Source organism: Lacerta agilis, chromosome 11 (assembly GCF_009819535.1).
Source record: "Lacerta agilis isolate rLacAgi1 chromosome 11, rLacAgi1.pri, whole genome shotgun sequence".
In the NCBI taxonomy this organism is placed as follows: domain Eukaryota; kingdom Metazoa; phylum Chordata; class Lepidosauria; order Squamata; family Lacertidae; genus Lacerta; species Lacerta agilis.
The window spans coordinates 60,727,472-60,746,924 of NC_046322.1; the positions used below are offsets into that span (position 1 = coordinate 60,727,472).

Sequence of the window (19,453 nt, forward strand, 5' to 3'; positions counted from 1 at the left end):
AACATGCTAAATTAGACCCCTCTCTAGGGCAGGGCGCTCCAACTTTTCATACCAAGTGGGCCGCAAGAGTACCTCAACGGACTCCACAGGCCATGCATTGCCTTGTCACATGGGGGGGGGAGAGAGAGCAAGGCTGAAATTTGACACATACACCCAGCCCTTCTGCTGCCTTCCCCAAGCCACCTAAGCAAAGATGCTTGGCTTTGGGAAGGAGGAAGGAGGTCTCTAGGACTCTGCCAATGCCTCATGCTTCCTTCCCAAAGCCCACCGAACAAATACCAGGTTTCCAGCGCAAGGGCTTGGGGGGAGGTGTCAAATGTTTCTGAGGGCCACCGGAAAAGGTCTTGGAGGCCACATGTTGGACCACCCTGCTCTAGGGCATATGATATAAATATATATTTTTCTTATTTATACCCAACCCACTCCAATGTAAGCCCCAAAAGTCCTGATACAAATCATCCAAATTTGCATCGGAAATATTTCAAGAAATAATAATAATCATAGGCCAGTATTTTCACTCTGAACAGGAAGATATTCTGTTCATGTAATGGGAGTTGCCCCACAGCCCCTTGTTTCATCCGTCAGTGGAGCTGTGAGCAATGGTGCTTATTCCCAGGCAAATGTGTCTAGGATTGCAGCCTGAAGCAGGCAAGGAACAGATCTGAGCAGGTCAAGGGTGTCACATTCCCCTGAAGACAATAACTTTTGCACCTCTGCATGGTGGTGCAAATGAGCTGAGCTACTCAAATGGCTGCTTGAGGTTGCCTACGAAGCTTCCTCTGTGACCTTGATCAAGCGCTAAATGCCTTAGGCCCCAAATATCTGAGAGGCTGCCTTCTGCCCTGCAGACCCTCTCTTGTGTTCATTTCAGCAGAGGGTTCCAGCAGCCTCAGAGGTTCAGTGGGTGGCAACTTGGGAGAGAGCCCCTGGGTTGTGAAACTCCCTCCCCATCTTTGTACAGTTTATGTCATTTGCTGAAGGTTGGCATCTTTACACCTGAGAGATATATATTTTCGGAACCCGCCACATTATTGTGGATGTAATATGTTTTAAACTGTTGTTGTAAGCCACCCAAGTCTTAGCATGCTGAAAATTGCTTTGACTTTATTCTTTTTAAACAAAGGAACTAAATGGCCTGTTTTCACATTCCCTGCAGTGGAACAAAATAATGCACACAAGAATTTATTTGCATATAAACTAGTAAATTTGTGTGACAAACAAATGAAACAAATTGCAAGCAATATTATGTATATGCCTATAACACTGAATGAAAAAGGATCCTTTGGGTAACAACATTAAGCATGACAAAATAAAAATTTAAAAATTTAAAAATCCTTCCAGTAGCACCTTAGAGACCAACTAAGTTTGTTCTTGGTATGAGCTTTCGTGTGTGCATGCACGACTACCTACCTGTAACTGGAACATTAAGCATATTTGCCATTTAAGTCAGTGAGACTTCCAATATCAGAATTGTGGCTGCCTGTCTGATTTCAGTGGTAACAGTCTTGCAAAGGACTGACACTTCTGCACTTAAAGACTTACTTTGCATAGAAACTAAATGAATATGATATACTTGAATGACCGTCAGAAGGGCATCTCCAGATGATCAAAGTGACCAGGCTGGTGTATGAGGGACAAGGTCATGGGCACTTAAGGGTTTTATATACTCCTTGCTTGTTGTTGTTGTTCAGTCGTTCAGTCGTGTCCGACTCTTCGTGACCCCATGGACCAGAGCACGCCAGGCACGCCTATCCTTCACTGCCTCTCGCAGTTTGGCCAAACTCATGTTAGTAGCTTTGAGAACACTGTCCAACCATCTCATCCTCTGTCACCCCCTTCTCCTTGTGCCCTCCATCTTTCCCAACATCAGGGTCTTTTCCAGGGAGTCTTCCCTTCTCATGAGGTGGCCAAAGTACTGGAGCCTCAACTTCAGGATCTGTCCTTCCAGTGAGCACTCAGGGCTGATTTCTTTAAGAATGGATAGGTTTGATCTTCTTGCAGTCCATGGGACTCTGAAGAGTCTCCTCCAGCACCATAATTCAAAAGCATCAATTCTTTGGCGATCAGCCTTCTTTATGGTCCAGCTCTCACTTCCATACATTACTACTGGGAAAACCATAGCTTTAACTATACGGACCTTTGTCGGCAGGGTGATGTCTTTGCTTTTTAAGATGCTGTCTAGGTTTGTCATTGCTTTTCTCCCAAGAAGCAGGCGTCTTTTAATTTCATGACTGCTGTCACCATCTGCAGTGCTCATGGAACCCAAGAAAGTAAAATCTCTCACTGCCTCCATTTCTTCCCCTTCTATTTGCCAGGAGGTGATGGGACCAGTGGCCATGATCTTAGTTTTTTTTTATGTTGAGCTTCAGACCATATTTTGCGCTCTCCTCTTTCACCCTCATTAAAAGGTTCTTTAATTCCTCCTCACTTTCTGCCATCAAGGTTGTATCATCAGCGTATCTGAGGTTGTTGATATTTTTTCTGGCAATCTTAATTCCGGTTTGGGATTCATCCAGCCCAGCCTTTCGCATGATGAATTCTGCATATAAGTTAAATAAGCAGGGAGACAATATACAGCCTTGTCGTACTCCTTTCACATACTCCTTGCACTGAGCCTGATAATGTCCTAGCTGTCAGTGCAGGATTTTCTGCACTGGTGAAAGAGGCTGCTCTGGAGGGGCTGCAGCTAAAAGCCGGGCTGCTGCATTCTGCACTAGCTGCGGTTTTGGAACCAACCTCCAGGATAGCCCTGCAGAGAGTTCATCACAGCAGTCCAGTCGGGAGGTTACTATGGGCCTGTACCACTGTGGCGATGCCACAGCTGGAAGAAGGCATTATTGGCCAGGGAGGCTTCCAGTGACCAGGATCTAAGAGGAGCCCAAGTTATGTACCTGCTCCTTCCAGGAAAGGGCAACTCTATCAAGAGCAGACAACCTGCCAACCTCCTGAATTTGGGAACACATCAACAAAATGTTAGCATTGACTTAAAGATCAATGCTTTATTTATTGGTATAATTTACATCTAATTATATCCATTCTTGCTTGGTAGCAGGTCCCACTGAATTCAGAGGGGGCTATGCCTAAACATACTTTCCTAGGAGTAGGCCCCATTGAATTCTGTGGGATGTACTTCTGAGTCAACATATGAAGGAATGAGATACTAATTGCATAAATAGGAGTTTTTCAAGGTTGAGTCTTTCAATTCTGGGAATCTAAGAACTTGATAGGCAGGAAGAAAAGGAGAGCCTGGCAAATCAGGAAATGTATCAGGATGAACAACGGGCATACTTTAACAAGCATCGAAAGAAAATAGTTATCTAGTTATCTTTTTACTTGTCTTTTTTGTTTTTAAGAGATGAAATTGGATTAATTCCCTGTCCTGAAGCCAGATATAACCGGAGCCCTATAGTTCTGGTGGAAAACAAACTTGGGGTGGAAAGCTGGTGTGTCAAGTTTCTTTTGCCCTACGTCCATAACAAGCTCCTTCACTACAGACAAAGAAAGCAATGGCTCAACAAAGAAGGTGAGTAATTCCATAAAATGTGTATTGTATGGTGAGTCCATCATTATTACAGTAACTTTCTATACAATTGTAAAGGGAGCCAGAACAAGTAGAGGAACTATTGAAGTTGCATCTTGAATGTTGATTTTGTGCAAGCATTTTAAATAAGGTGGGGCTCCTAGAGTGATGTTCGCACAACATGGTAGGACACAGTCCCCCCCAGGAATTCATGCTATCCTTGTAAGCCATAGCTGGACTTACTGTGTCATTGTGGATCATTCTTCACCAGGAGAGTAGAAAGGTAGCCTATTGTTTGTTATATGCAAAGCAAAGAAACTTACCAGTGCAATGCAATTAAATCCTAACTGTGCCTACTCAGCTGTAAGTCCTGTTGAATTTAGTGGGACTCACTTCCAGGTAAGTGGAGTTAGGACAGAAGCTTTAATAACAAAGTTTAAAAAATATGTATGGACTCAGAGCCGTCTCATCCATAGAGGCCAGTGGCGCGGCGCGCCAGGGCGCAGGGCACCCCAGGGGCACCCCCGCGAGCCCACCGGCATACCGGGCTCCCCCTCCCCAACCCGCCCCCGCCCCCACGGGCAGGTGGGCACCCGCGCGCCGGCGGGCGGGCGGGCTGTAAGCCGCCCGCCCTCGCCTCCCGGAGCCCCAGCTGGAGCGGCGCGGGGCTTTGCGCGACCTTCCAGCCCTCCAGCTGGGGCTCTGGGAGGCGAGGGCGGGCGGCTTGCAGCCCGCCCGCCCTCCCGCCAGTGCGCGAGCGCCCGCTCGCCCGCCCCTCATCCTCTGCCCGCCGGAGCGCGGGCGCCTGCTCCAACGCCACGCCTCTCATCCCCGCTCGCCCACCCCCCCTCCCGAGGGGCGGCCAGCGCGGGAGGGAGGCGGGCGGAGAGGCGGCAGGCTAGGGGCGCCGAGGGATCGCTGCGCCAGGGCGGCCGATCCCTCTAAGACGGGCCTGTATGGACTTTCTGGAACAGAAATATTTAGAGGGCTTGGCACCTAAGAACTAGAAATATTTTCCATTTCCATGAATTGCTGGCTATCATAAAGGTCAACAAGTCAATTGAGCTTCATTAAAATGTGAACTTTTGCAGTTGCCATTAGTGACAGATTGAGCAAAATCAGTCTCAGTAGCCTGAAGACAGATACAGACTTGGATCCCAATGAGTCCTTTGCAAAAGCTCCTTCTGGTCATGGTGGGAACTGGAATTCAGGCATGTGGCAGCATTTGCTTCTGCATCCTGTTCTGCCTCTCATGCTGCTCTGGAGTCTGGAGGTCGCCCAGTCCTCAGGACCAAAGGTGAAATGAGTGAAAGTCACCTCCTCACTTCCATTCACTGGATCTAAGTGCTTTGGTCCTTTCACCATCTGTAAACCCCTCTTGACAGTGTGGCAGTGTGGCTACCATGTCTATCAGCTGACTAAATGGATGCTTCTGTAAACTGCTTTGAGGTTTGAGCAGTATATAACTTGTATGAAATAATAAATAAAGACACATTTGCAGAGGAAAACTGTATTCTCTGTTAGCACCATACTGTCAACACATTAGTGTCAGAAAAAGCAGGAATGATGTAGTGCAGACCACAATCAACCTGTTCAATAAACACCTCAAACTCACTTCCACATAGTGTTGATGCAGGGAGCCACCCCCCCCACCAGTGAGGTTGGCGAAAAGGGAGTGTGTCTGCAGCTGTTGGAAGGAGAAAACAAAAGCCTCTCCAGTGGTACCTCGGGTTACATACGTTTCAGGTTACATACGCTGTGATCACCTAGAAGTCAGCATGGGTTTCTGAAAAATAAGTCATGTCAGACCAATCTGATCTCATTTTTTGACAGAATTACAAGCCTGGTAGATGAAGGGAATGCTGTGGATGTAGCCTATCTTGATTTCAGCAAGGCCTTTGACAAGGTGCCCCATGATATTCTTGTAAAGAAGCTGGTAAAATGTGGGCTAGACAATGCTACCATTCAGTGGATTTGTAACTGGCTGACTGACCGAACCCATCAATGGCTCCTCTTCATCCTGGAGAGAAGTGACTAGTGGGTGCCACAGGGTTCTGTCTTGGGCCCAGTCTTATTCAACATCTTTATCAATGACTTGGATGATGGGCTTGAGGGCATCCTGATCAAGTTTGCAGATGACACCAAACTAGGAGGGGTGGCTAATACCCCAGAGGACAGTCTCACACTTCAAAATGACCTTAACAGATTAGAGAACTGGGCCAAAGCAAACAAGATGAATTTTAACAGGGAGAAATGTAAAGTACTACACTTGGGCAAAAAAAAATAAAAAATGAAAAGCACAAATGCAGGATGGGTGACACCTGGTTTGAGAGCAGTACATGTGAAAAGGATGTAGGAGTCTTGGTAGACCATAAACTTGACATGAGTCAACAGTGTGATGCAGCAGCTAAAAAAGCCAATGCAATTCTGGGCTGCATCAATAGGAGTATAGCATCTAGATCAAGGGAAGTAATAGTACCACTGTATTCCGCTCTGGTCAGACCTCACCTGGAATACTGTGTCCAATTCTGGACACCACAGTTCAAGAAGGGTACTGACAAGCTGGAACGTGTCCAGAGGAGGGCAACCAAAATGGTCAAAGGCCTGGAAACGATGCCTTATGAGGAACGGCTTAGGGAGCTGGGTATGTTTAGCCTGGAGAAGAGAAGGTTAAGGGGTGATATGATAGCCATGTTCAAATATATCAAAGGATGTCATATAGAGGAGGGAGAAAGGTTGTTTTCTGCTGCTCCAGAGAAGCGGACACGGAGCAATGGATTCAAACTACAAGAAAGAAGATTCCACCTAAACATTAGGAAGAACTTCCTGACAGTAAGAGCCTTTCGACAGTGGAATTTGCTGACAAGGAGTGTGGTGGAGTCTCCTTCTTTGGAGGTCTTTAAGCGGAGGCATGACAGCCATCTGTCAGGAATGCTTTGATGGTGTTTCCTGCTTAGCAGGGTGTTGGACTGGATGGCCCTTGTGGTCTCTTCCAACTCTTATGATTCTATGATTCTATACGCTTCAGGTTACAAACACCGCTAACCCAGAAATAACGCTTCAGGTTAAGAACAGAAATCATGCTATGGCGGCACAGTGGCAGCGGGAGGCCCCATTAGCTAAAGCGGTGCTTCAGGTTAAGAACAGTTTCAGGTTAAGGACGGACCTCCGGAACAAATTAAGTGCTTAACCAGAGGTACCAGTGTATTAGGGGACAAAGGGATGTGCTTCTCTCCTTTGCAACACCCTCATGCTGGCACTGGTGCTGTTATGAGAAGAAGAAAAATGCTGAATTTTAAAATACCGGTACAAACATTTCCCTGTCCTTTCTAGAGCCGCAGCTGAGACTTTGTCCCTTTGTTCCCCTTCCTCCCCCCCCCCGCCCCCCGCCCTGCATCAAAGGTTTAATGTGGCGTGGGCCTGTCTTGCCTGGTCCTCTGTGGGTCACTAGCTGTGCCTGTACTGCTCACTTGCTCTGCTGGGCTTTTATCCATTTCCCCAGTCACACAATCAATCAATCAATCAGTAGCTGAACTGGGATCCACACACGAAGGATTTTTTATATTTTTTATTTTGTTTTGACTATGGCAGACCAACACGGCTACCTACCTGTAACTGGGATCCACATAGTCACAAAAACAAATTAACCTAAAAACCCTCAATAATTAGGAGACAGCCAATCCAAAGATACAAAAATGAATAGGAAATTTATAAAGAATATTTAATTAAACATTGTCCACAAGTGAAAACCTGGACATGTTTTGACTAAACTCCGCAAACTGCAAGTTAGATTACGAATAATGAGACAAAATAGAAGAAAGAAATTGAGATAAGGAATACTGAAGCAGGGATAATAAAAAGGGGGCAAGGGATGAACCCTCACTTCAATGAGGAGGTTGGAATTCATATGGAGGAATTAAGAATTTGTGAATTAAGAAAAAGACTTAAACAACAACATTCCTCTTTTAGGAATTTAAGGATTTGTATATATTGGTTTATTTGGAAATTTGTTATTTCTTTTGTGTTTTATTTGGAATGTATATTTTTTGTTGTGTTGGAAATTCAGTAAAAAGCATTAAAAAAACAAAAGGGGGGAGCAAAAATGCAAAATAGCAAAAACCAAAGCGCCAAACGTAATCCGTTCTGGAAGTCTGTTTGACTTCCAAAATGTTGATTGGTGCAGGCACCCTGGAAGCAATAGCTGACAGTTGCATCAGGCGTTTGGCTTCCGAAAAATGTTCAAAAACAGGAACACTTCCGGGTTTTCAGCATTTGGGAACCAAAGCATTTGAGTACCAAGGCGTTTGAGAACGAAGGTACAGTGGTGTCTTGGGTTACAGATGCTTCAGGTTACAGACACTTCAGGTTACAGACTCCGCTAACACAGAAATAGTACCTTGGGTTAAGAACTTTGCTTCAGGATGAGAACATAAATTGTGCGCTGGCAGCAAGGGGAGGCCCCATTAGCTAAAGTGGTACCTCAGGTTAAGAACAGTTTCAGGTTAAGAACGGACCTCCAGAACGAATTAAGTTCTTAACCTGAGGTACCTCTATACCACTGTATTGATAACATACGACCTTTTCTCTTGATTGCAATAGCTTCATTCTTCATGCTTTTCCAGTGCCTGTGGATTTATCTAACCAAAACAATATTTCATAGAAATTTGTCCCATTGATTCGCCAAACTAAGATTTACAAGGAGATGGATTACCAGAACAGGCACTTCTAAATGTGCACCTTCCCAATCGTTTTAGAGCTCTAACAACACTAGGAAAATGGGAAATGTCACTTCAGATCAGACATTTGTTATTGGAGAAACAGCATGTTAAATTACCATTTAATTAATTAATTGAATTAATGGGAAAAGAGTAAGGATGCAGTTTAGTGGTCTTTAAAAATTTGACATTATTTCCTGATTTTTTAAAACATCCTGCTGTGTGTTTGTTAAACTAACTAGATTAATCTCTCATAGGGCTTCATTTTTGCTTTTTGAGCTACAGTCGTACCTTGGATCTCAAACGCCTTGGCTCCTGAACAAATCAGCTTCTGAACGATCAAAACCTGGAAGTGAGTGTTCCGGTTTTCGAACGATTTCTGGAGCCGAAGGTCCGGCACAGCTTCCGATTGGCTGCAGGAGTATCCTGCAGCCAATCGGAAGCCGTGCCTTGGTTTTTGAACAGTTCTGGGAGTCGAATGGACTCCCAGAACGCATTCTGTTCGAGAACCAAGGTACGGCTGTATTTATATTCTGCTTTTAGTAGACTCCTATCATGACCCGGAAGCTGTACGCCAGCTCCCTCAGCCAGTAACGCGAGATGAGCCCAGAGTCAGACACGACTGGACCTAATGGTCAGGGGTCCCTTTACCTTTACCTATCCAAAGGACTGGTCAATCCACAGCTGGTTAGCTTAAGCAATGTCATAGCATCAGATGTGCCTAAACCATCATAGGGTTTCATTTTTAAAAAGGCACATTACTGAATAACCTAAAATTTTACATTATTGTGTACATCTGCTAGCAGAAATTATGCTGCAAATATGGATAAAATATGCATATTTTGTTCTGATTCCCACCCTATCCTGGAGTCTAAAACTGGATTACAGCATTCTAAACCCAAGTACGTTAAAATCTCCTGAAAAATATAAGATTGCAGAATACATTTCCTTCAAAAGAAACAAAATTTTTTTGATTCCTGAGTATGCTAAAGCTCAGCAAATACCAACTCAGCAAGATTAAAATATTGTTTCTTGCCATCTATTACACCACTGTCTACATTTGAACTTACGTGCTATAACCAGTTTGTTAACGGGTTTAACATGACAAAAATATCATGAAGAAGTGTGCATGCACACGAAAGCTCATACCAAGAACAAACTCAGTTGGTCTCTAAGGTGCTACTGGAAAGAATTTTTTTATTTTGTTATGACAAAAATATGTTAGCACACTATACAAAGTTATAGTCTTATGTACACCAAGGTTCTTAGATCTAGGCAACATTTCATACACACTAACTGGATAATTCCTGTTGCTTTTCTGCATTCTGGCTTTTTATTATTGAAAGTGTTAACTGCATTAACTTCCCTTGGAGACCTCTTTCTAATTTGTTGCTGTTCTGTGGTCTCATCGATTGACCTGGTTTTGAGTTAAATAAACCAACTGCTATATAAGAGAAGTAATAGATAGTTCTGGCACAGTCCTCTGCTTGGTATCTGGTAATTAATTATACTTCTGGCAGGATCCCACAACAAGCGAGAACATTCTAATCCACAACAGATAATAGATGGGTGCTGAATTTCTTCCCATCTAGGAGAGGGAGACTCACTGAGAGGGTCAGAAAAATACGTTTGGGATTAATCCTCTCATTAATTTTTCTTAGTACAATAGTTGCTCATAGCTCAACATTTGAATTGAAAACAAGTTTCAGGCAATCTAAATGTACAGTTTTTGATTCATCCTTTGTATTCCCAATTTTATATCTCTAGTCAGTAATGACTTAGGTTTGTGTAACACCAAACTTGGGTATTGTACAGTACAGGAGTTCCCCTCTCCCTTCTGGTAGCTCATCGATAAGAATTAATGAGCATCTGGTAGATTTATAGTCTTTTTAATACATTATCATGTTGTGAACACAGATTGGCATCTCTCTGCAAGGGTAGATGTTGCTCACTCCGACTCCTCCCCCCTCACTTCCGCTGCAGGAAGTGCGACATCGACATCATCGGATGTCTCTCCTCCCCTGCGTCTCTTTTGTTCTCTGACACGCTCATACCTCCAAGTTTGAGGGGAGGGAGGGGGTTCCCCCCACTCTCTATTGATGTATCACCCAGTTGTTCCCTCCCTTCTGGTTGCTCAGCAACTACCCCAAAGCTGGGTAGCTCTGGGTCTGCCTGTCTCTCTGCTTCTGGAAATGCTGAAAGCAAAGGGGGCGAATAGTCCCTCTTCTCTTCTGTTAGATGCTGATCTCCCTGCCTTTCCCAATCCTCGTCTTCAGAGTATTCTCTGACAGGTATCATGCATGTAAGTGTACTAAAGTGTATTGCCCTTTTAATCCAAAGGGACTGGTGATAATATGATACATATTTCAGACCACTTGCAAAAGTTGATGAAACTGGATTACAGGTGTTCCTCGTAAGGGAAGTGGTGGCCAATTGTGTGAAAATGTTACATAGTTAGGAAATTATTCCTTTTCCCACTGGGTTGGTAGAAAAAAAAGATTGTTCACAGTTGTTTAGGATGGGTGGTGCCTGAGCCTGAGCCCTTAGGCTTGACTGTTACATGTTTAAGGTAGTTATATTGAAGCTGGCGAAACCCTCAAAATCTTGCTCAGCCACCAAGTGAAGAAATCAGTGAATCAGCTCTTGCATTTTTGTTCTGCTTAAACTACCATTTCCCATAATCTCTGAATCTGTAAACCTATCTGAGTTCTTTAACAACTCTCACATTGGCGCCCAGCAATTACAACATCATTACATTTAGGTAGGTAGTTGTGTTAGTCTGACACAGTCAAAATAAAAATAAATTGTCCAGTAGCACCCTAGAGACCAACTAAGTTTGTTCTGGTATAAGCTTTTGTGTGCATGCACACTTCCTCAGATACCTGATACATTGAGCCGCATGGAATGGAAGTCCATCGGTATCTGAAGAAGTGTGCATGCACACGAAAGCTTATACCAGAACAAACTTAGTTGGTCTATAAGGTGCTACTGGGCAATTTTTTATCATTACATTTATTTATCAATTTGCACTTAGAAGATGAGAGGAGGTGACTGTACAATTGTTAAGTGTATTGCGGGGAAATTGATTATTCAGGGTATTTCACACACTGGATCTCAGTCAGTGGATAAACTGAATGATTTGCTTTTTCTCTCACAAGTTCTGGATTATTCAATAAAATCATCTACTGTCATCTCAGTTTCTGATCCATATGGCTGCCCACACATCTCTTTGTTTTGCCTTGGTGTGAAATTACCTTATTTCTTATGCCAATGTGGGTTGTAACAGAGCTGCAGTTATATCACTCTTTCTCCCTGTTATTAACTCAAGAGGGCAGCATCACTTATGTTAGCTAGAGTTCCTTTACTATAAAATAAAAGATTTTTTTCTTTCTTGCCTGTTCTGTGTTAAAGTATTTTTATTCTCTGCCCATGATAACATAGATTCAGGTAGGTAGCCATGTTGGTCTGATGCAGTCAAAATAAATAAATAAAAATTAAAAATTGTCCAGTAGCACCTTAGAGACCAACTTGGTTCATTAGCTTTCGTGTGCATGCACACTTCTTCAGATACACTGAAACAGATGTCACCAGACCCTTATATATAGTGGGAGGGTGGGGAGGGGTGTTACTCAGAAGGGTGGCGGGAATGGGGGATTGGCTGATAGGTGTGGAAAACCTGTTGATGACTGTTAACAACTGCCATGATAACATAGTCTTACTTTATTATTCTGCACAGTTAATCCACTTTTTCAGTTTCCCCTACAAAGCACATTCCCTGTCTTTCCTCTGCTTCCCATAGTGTACTCCACAGGAGCCAACTCCTAGGGGCCAAGGTCCCTTCTCCCCCCCCCTAAAATATTTGAGGAAGCTCCCCCAAAGTTGATAGGCATTGCCACTCAAATGGTGTGCATGCGCCATGGCTTACCTGCTCCCCCCATATTTTATTCAAGTTGGCGCCCTGGTGTACTCTGTCCTCTTGTTTCCTTTCCCAAAGGTCTTTCTGTAGCCTCATTTCTTCTCCCTCTTTTCTTCCATCTCTTGCTCCCCTCCTCTTTTCAATCTTCCCGTTTTGCTCCGTTTCTGTAACACCATTCTTCATCCTCACCAAGACTTCATCTTCGCTGGACATTTAAAGCAGCATCATACCACTTCAGAGAGTCCTGGGAACTGCCGTTTGTTCAGGGTGCTGAGAGTTGTTACAAGGCTCCATTCCCCCCATAGAGCTCCAGTTCCCAGAGTTCCCTGTGAAAAAGAATTGCCCGTTAAACCACTATGGGAATTGTAGCTCTGTGAGGGAAAGAGGCGTCTTCTCATTACTCCTGGCACCTTTAACAAGCCACTGTTCCCAGGACTCTTTGGGGGAAGCCATGATAGTGCTTTAAAGATATGCTGCAGATGGTGTTGGAGTTTCATAGCAGCAGCAGCAGCAGCAGCAGCAGCAGCAGCACAAAAGGCTTTCCTCCTCCAATTCACCTGTTCTTTCAGGATTCATACAATGTGGGAGGTTTGGACTTGCAGCAGAGCTGGTTGCCCTGAACTGGGAAACTAGCACCCAATCTCCCCAGGCACCTCCACTTCCAAGGACAGGAGGAGAAATGCAAACTTAGTGCTGTGTGGGCATTTTCCCACTCCCGTTTGGGGTTGGCTTTTGGAAAGCTATAGGCTCTCTTTTCATTTTAAATCAACATCATGGGGAAAACTGCAGTATTGCTTTTTGTGACATCCCTTTGGTAATGTGGGAAGTTCCAGGCTTTGTGGGAAAGGTCCTGCCATCCCCACGCTGGTGCTTAGATGTTGCTTGGACTACAACTTCTGTAATGTCTGACCATTGGTCAAATTGACCGGGACTGATTGGAGTTGTAGTTCAAAACATCTGGAAAGTAGCAAGTTAGGAAGGAAGAAACATGCCAGTATCACCCTTCCTAGTGTTAGGAATAAGAGTGCAGAAAAAAGTTGTGCCAGCATAATGTTAGATGAGGACTGTAGGTGTTCCTATAAACAGGTGGAAAAGGCTGCCAACAAGGAGTGTTCGAAATTTCCACATGGACAACAAACAATCATGATGGATGCCAGAATCAGCCTGCAGGTTTTGTGTTGTGGAGTAGAGTAACAAAAAATAGTAATTGTCAACTGCAGTTCATCCTTCTTATGCCACTGTAACCAAACTGTAATTGCTACCGGACTTCCGGTTGAGTGCCTTCCTGCTCAGTCGGGAGAAACCTCGCCTCCGAGGTTTCTCTGTTGCTGTGGGGGAAGGGGGAGTCACAACTGCGTTGCGACCCCCCAGAAAAACTCCAGGAAGGGCGTCCTGGAGACGTGGGATCCAGCGGGCACCCAGTGCGCCTCCCCTACTCTCTGGTAAGCCCTAGTAAGGGCTGCCGAGAGCGAGCGGGGTAGGAGGCGCGGGAGCTGTGGATCAAGCACTACCCCCGCAGCGAGAAGTAGCGACTGCTGACAGAGAGAGCGCTCAATTTCTCCTAAATTTGGATTGCATTCGGATTCTGTGAGTAAAAATTTATGAAAAAGGCTTTAAAAGAATTCGGCAGGGGAAGGCACTTAAAATAACAGAGGTCGGTCTCTGACAGTTGAAAGAGAAGGAACAGTGTAACTTTGTATCCGAGGCGCTTCTTAAAAAGTTAAAGATTTGGAAACTTTTGAAACTGTTTCCCCAATAAAGAGGGGAATGATTCTGGATTAATTGGACTGAACTTTGGTTTTGAAAAAGTTTTACCCGTTTCTTCCGGAGGTCTTGAAAGACAATGGCAAAATGGCTGCGAGAGCAGCATAACTAATGGTTTTGTTTAGACTATTAAGTTGTTTTCTGACCTTGAAAATGACAATGGGGAAATATTCTGCAGAGTTTCAGGAAAAAAACTTTGGAGTTTTTGCAACAGACGCAGCAGCAAGTGAAACAGATGGACCAAGCTGTGAGAGTTTTGAATTTAGCTTTGCAGAAGTTAAGTTTGGATAAAAATATTGATATGGAGACGACAATACCAGTTCGAGGAGTTATGGAAGAGGAGAAATTAGAAGGAAAAAAAACCAGCCTGTGACTTTTGGTCAGAGGAAGATGTGGACATTGGAATGGATAATAGAAATTTGATTCTGCAAAAGGGAAAAAAGAGGTGCAGCCAGTGTGGTCTGCAACTTGCTATGAGAAGGACATTTGGAAGTTCATCTTGCAAAAAATAAGAAGAAAACAGAAGAGAAAAGGAATTAACTTTTGGGTCCTTGTTTTTGAGAGGGTTGGTGTGGGCTAATAAGGATATGTTTTTATTATTTCTCTTGTTCATATGGTTTAAACCTATGGATTTGGATGTTGATGCAAGGAGAGGATGCTAAGAAGTAATAGCTAATATTTCAAGACCGGAGGGAGGGAAGGGTGAGAAAAATGAAGAATTAAGGGGTTAAAATCAGGATAAATAGGGGTAAATTTTATGCGGGTCAAAGGAAGTTTCAGAAGTACGTAGGAGCCGAGGGTTGACTTTAAAATGTTAGGAGCTAAGAGTGATTATAAGAATATGTTTAAAAAGACAAGGAGAAAATATATTGAGATTGGGTAAAAATAGATTCGATCATGATTGGAAAACTGGTAAAGAGGATAGATAGTGAATTCAACGGGGGATCTGAGGACGTCAATATATAATGAAATCAAGGAAAGAAATATATCTGGCCTATGGAAGGGCCAGACTTAAGCAATGATCATTTGTATGTTTAATAGGTTAAATTTGCAATGTTTAATATTTGCTCCTGTGAGAGAGGGGTTTAGTTGATTGCTTTCCTCAGTGGGAGGGGGGAAAGGATGAAAAAAATTACTGATTATGTAATGTGCTTAAAATTGTGAAAATCAATAAATTTTTGGAAAAACAAACAAACAAACAAACAAACAAAATGTAATTGCTACCATCTGCTGGCACATTTTTAGCAGTCAACTAGCCCTCAAACAAAAATTGTTCAGTCTGGGGACACTATTTGTTTTTCAGTGCAATTGCTTAAATGAATCAGTTTGCTTGAGTTTTCTAAATAAGCACATGCCCCCCCCCCCCCAAAAAAATCGAGAATTTGCGGTTGAGGCATTGGGGAAGATGTGAGAGTGTTGGTGGGCTCATATGTAGCTATCAAAGCTAAACAGGGACTAGTTTTATCCATGTGTTATGTTTGTATCCTCCTTCCCTTTGCTCAGGAGCTCAGAGTGCTGTATTAAGACTAGGTTAAACTGTGAACAATTTAGCACAGAAGCTCTGTAGTTTCATAGCAAAGTCAGGTATCAAAAGTTATTTGGGAAAGAATTAGGGAGTGTGCCATCTTGTTTGCTAGCTGTAGCATGTGTTCTGAAGTTGCAAAATTTTGGGTGAAACACTGAAATAAAGAGAAGGATGCCAAGGTGCATGGTGTCCACATGGACTTCTCACCAGGGTTAATTCAAAATTAAAGTGCCCCAGTTATTTAACCAAACCCCCTTTTCTTTGTTGCAGAGATACTCCCTGGGTTTGGATGAGGGGATGAGGTCTGCATGTGTTATGTGTTATATTGCTAGCATGTTAAATCAGGACAGTCTTGCTTACCCTGGTGCCCTCCAATTGTGGGGCTGCAACTTACATCAGCCCAAATCAGTCTGGCCACTGGTCAGAGATTATGGGAGTTGTAGCCCAAAATGTCTGAAGGGCGCTTAGGTTGGGGAAGGCTGATTTAGAAAAACATGATAGCAACACTGCTTAGAGACCATAGTAGTTAAGTGGTATGTACATTGTTTAAAATAGTAGTTGTAGTAATGTTGTTGTTTAGTTGTTTAGTCGTGTCTGACTTTTTGTGACCCCATGGACCAGAGCACACCAGGCACTCCTGTCTTCCACTGCTTCCTGCAGTTTGGTCAGACTCATGTTGGTAGCTCCGAGAACTGTCCAACCATCTCATCCTCTGTCGTCCCCTTCTCCTTGTGCCCTCCATCTTTCCCAACATCAAGGTCTTTTCCAGGGAGTCTTCCCTTCTCATGAGGTGGCCAAAGTACTGGAGCCTTAGCTTCAGGATGGATAGGTTTGATCTTCTTGCAGACTGTGGGACTCTCAAGAGTCTCCTCCAGCACCATAATAGTGGTTGTAGTAATAATCAATAAATAAATGTCACACGAGGAACTGAAGTGGGCATGAAGACATAATTAATACTAACTTCTGCAGGTTTTGATGGGTTTCTTCTTTCCTTTTTAGAGCTGATAGATATCACCTGTACGTTGCTGCTATTGAACCCAGATTTCACTACTGCATGGAATGTCAGGTAGGTTAAGCAATTGAGGATAGAAATACTTCCAGTAGCTGCCTTAAGTCTGTGTGAGGCATACGCATGGTTTTAAGCATACCAGCTCGCTTTTCAGCTCATGTGTTTCAATAAAGCTTTTAATTCTGCTTCTCCTTTTTCTTTTCTTTCCTGACACCCAAGGAAGAGCTTGTATTTTGAACAAAGAGCTATGGCTGTTGGTTGCATTCATCTCTTGGTTTCTGACTCATTTTGGAAATGTTGGGGATTTTTAAGCAATTCCCAGCTATGTGGTAAATGAATGCAAAAAGCACAGGGCCAGTTGCTTGATGCATGTTACAGGTGAAACTCGAAAAATTAGAATATCGTGGAGAGGTTCATTTCTTTCAGTAATTCAACTTAAAAGGTGAAACTAATATAGGAGATAGACTCATGACATGCAAAGCGAGATATGTGAAGCCTTCATTTGTTATAATTGTGATAATTATGGCGTACAGCTGATGAGAACCCCAAATTAACAATTTCAACTTTGGGGTTCTCATCAGCTGTACACCATAATCATCACAATTATAACAAATAAAGGCTTGACATATCTCGCTTTGCATGTCATGAGTCTATCTCATATATTAAACTCCAGTAGCTAATGAAAACAATTGCTTACATAAATGGACTTTTCCACAATATTCTAATTTTTCAAGTTTCACCTGTAGTCTACACTGCAGGCTTCGTTTTAATGTATCATTAGTTGCACTTGCTTTTTGATAATGAAGTGTAGGTTCAGACAATCACATTGTGGCTTATTCAGTTGAGAAGTGCACAACTCATTGGAAGGAGGAGGACCGTATATGCAAACATGAGTTGCCTGGAGGATATTATTATTATAAATAAAATAGAAATGCATGCACCTTTTAGGACAAGAGAAAGCCACAAAAAATACCATTAAGGCAAGTGGGGAAGACTTCCCTTTTACTGCTTCCTCTCCCATTCGAAATAAAAATGCATGAAGCCTATGTAAAACAGCAAGTGGGAAAGGCATTCCTGTTGCCTGTTCTCTCCCATCACTCAAAATGCCCTGCAGACAGGGGGGTTTCTAGCCCCTTGGCTGCCCGGGGCGGGAAGCCAAGAGGCACCCCTGGGGGCAGGGCATCGCGGTGCGTGCGTCATGACGCACGCACCGCGATGCCCCGTGCCGGGGGGTGGCTTCGGGAAACTCCCGAAGCCACCACCCGGCGGGGTCACCTCTTCGTGCCGCAGCTGTTTGTGCCTGCGCGAGCAGCCACCGCATGAAGGGGTGCCGGGCGAAGGATTTGGGAGTCTCTGTGGGCTGCAGAGACACCCTAAGCCGCCGCCCGGGCTCCCTTTGTGGAGCACAAGTCGGGGCAGGGAGAGGGACGGGCCAGTGAGGAGGGGTGTCCCTCCTCGCTGGCCCGCCCCTCTCCATGCCCCAGCTCCGCAAGCCAGCCAGGGGCGGAGCTCGGCATAGAGGCAAGGGGCGGGCCAGCGAGGAGGGAGTGGCACCCCTCGCTGGCCCGCCCCTTGCCTCCATGCTGCGGTGAAAAAAGCCGCTGGAAGGGGGGGACTATTTTCGGCGCTGCCGGGGTGGAGCCGCAGGGGCGGCCAGCGAGGGGGGGTGACACCCCTCCTGGCTGGCCGCCCCTGCGGCTCCACCCCGAAAGTGCTGAAAATAGCCTTTAAATTATTATTTTTTTAACCCCAGGGGGCGGGGCCACCACCCAAAGTGTCACCCCCAGCAGGGTGCTGATGGGGGCCCCCGCCCCCCTTGCTACGCCCCTGCCTGCAGAGCTAGAAAAATGGGGAGGTAGGTGCCCCACTGCTTGTCTCTGCTGCCCCCCTCCATTCTAAGTCAATAAAAGGGGGAACACAGCCCCTGCAACACTTCTCCCCCTTCCCAAATAAAAATACCTTTCAGTACTAGAAAAAGCAGGAAGGCAAACCATGAGGATATAGGCAAACCATCCTTGCTGCTTAGCTGTCTCCCAGAGTAGGGTAGAAGTTGACTGCTTAACCAACTGGATTGGAAGGGAAGGATGAGTCCTTCGAACTCTAGGAACTGCTTTGCACTGCTGGGCAATATGACGCTCCCTAGAGGGTACCAGTACATGTGGCCCCATGACTATTTTCCTAGGAGCACTAGAGACATTCAACATTGAGCTAAAGCAGTCATTCCATCGGGGCAAGCATTTCTGCTTGCCAGACAGAATGACCCCCCCCTCTCCTCCCCATACATGCTGGTCTGGGTGTTCTCATGACCCCTGTGAGCCAATTTCAGGACATCTGTGGATGGGAGGCATTAGTTGAATCCTGCCATTATTATTAATATTTTTAAAAAACCAAAAGCTGAAGAATCTGGGTCTCCTGAAGGCAACCCCTGTGCTACTGTAATAGGTTTGTAACACCCAGTCCTAGTTAGCAGCCTTGCAGCCATATTCTGTATCAGCTGAAGTTTCTGGATCATTTTCAAAGGCAGCTCAACATACAATGCATTACAGTAATTCAAATGGGAGCTCACCAGGGCATGGGACAAGGCTATTCCTGTCCAGGTAGCATTTTAGTTGGTGCTCCAGCCTCAGCTTCAAAGAGGTACTCCCATCCTCAGCAGCTATTTGTGACTAGTGAGCATTCCAAACTGCAACCTTAGAGGCATCATGGCCTCTTCCATACCAGGTTGAACTTCATTTACCTAGACTATAAATTTAAAGCAGTAGTATTATAAATACTGGGACACAGGTGGCGCTGTGGGTTAAACCACAGAGCCTAGGGCTTGCTGATCAGAAGGTCGGCGGTTCGAATCCCCGCAACGGGGTGAGCTCCTGTTACTCGATCCCAGCTCCTGCCCACCTAGCAGTTCGAAAGCACGTCAAAGTGTAAGTAGATAAATACCGTATTTTTCGCTCCATAAGATGCACTTTTTCCTTCCTAAAAAGGAAGGGGAAATGTTGGTGCGTCT

At 44.5% G+C, this 19,453-nt stretch overlaps 1 protein-coding gene across 1 annotated transcript in view; it reads left to right on the top strand.

Moving 5' to 3' along the window:
• PTAR1 (protein prenyltransferase alpha subunit repeat containing 1) overlaps positions 1-19,453 on the top strand; it is a 36,366-nt gene that overhangs the window by 5,536 nt on the left and 11,377 nt on the right. Inside the window, exons 2-3 of the mRNA XM_033164149.1 lie at positions 3,354-3,523; positions 16,440-16,506. Of these exons, the coding sequence (XP_033020040.1) occupies positions 3,354-3,523; positions 16,440-16,506 (237 nt within the window). The remainder of the gene's footprint in view (positions 1-3,353; positions 3,524-16,439; positions 16,507-19,453) is intronic.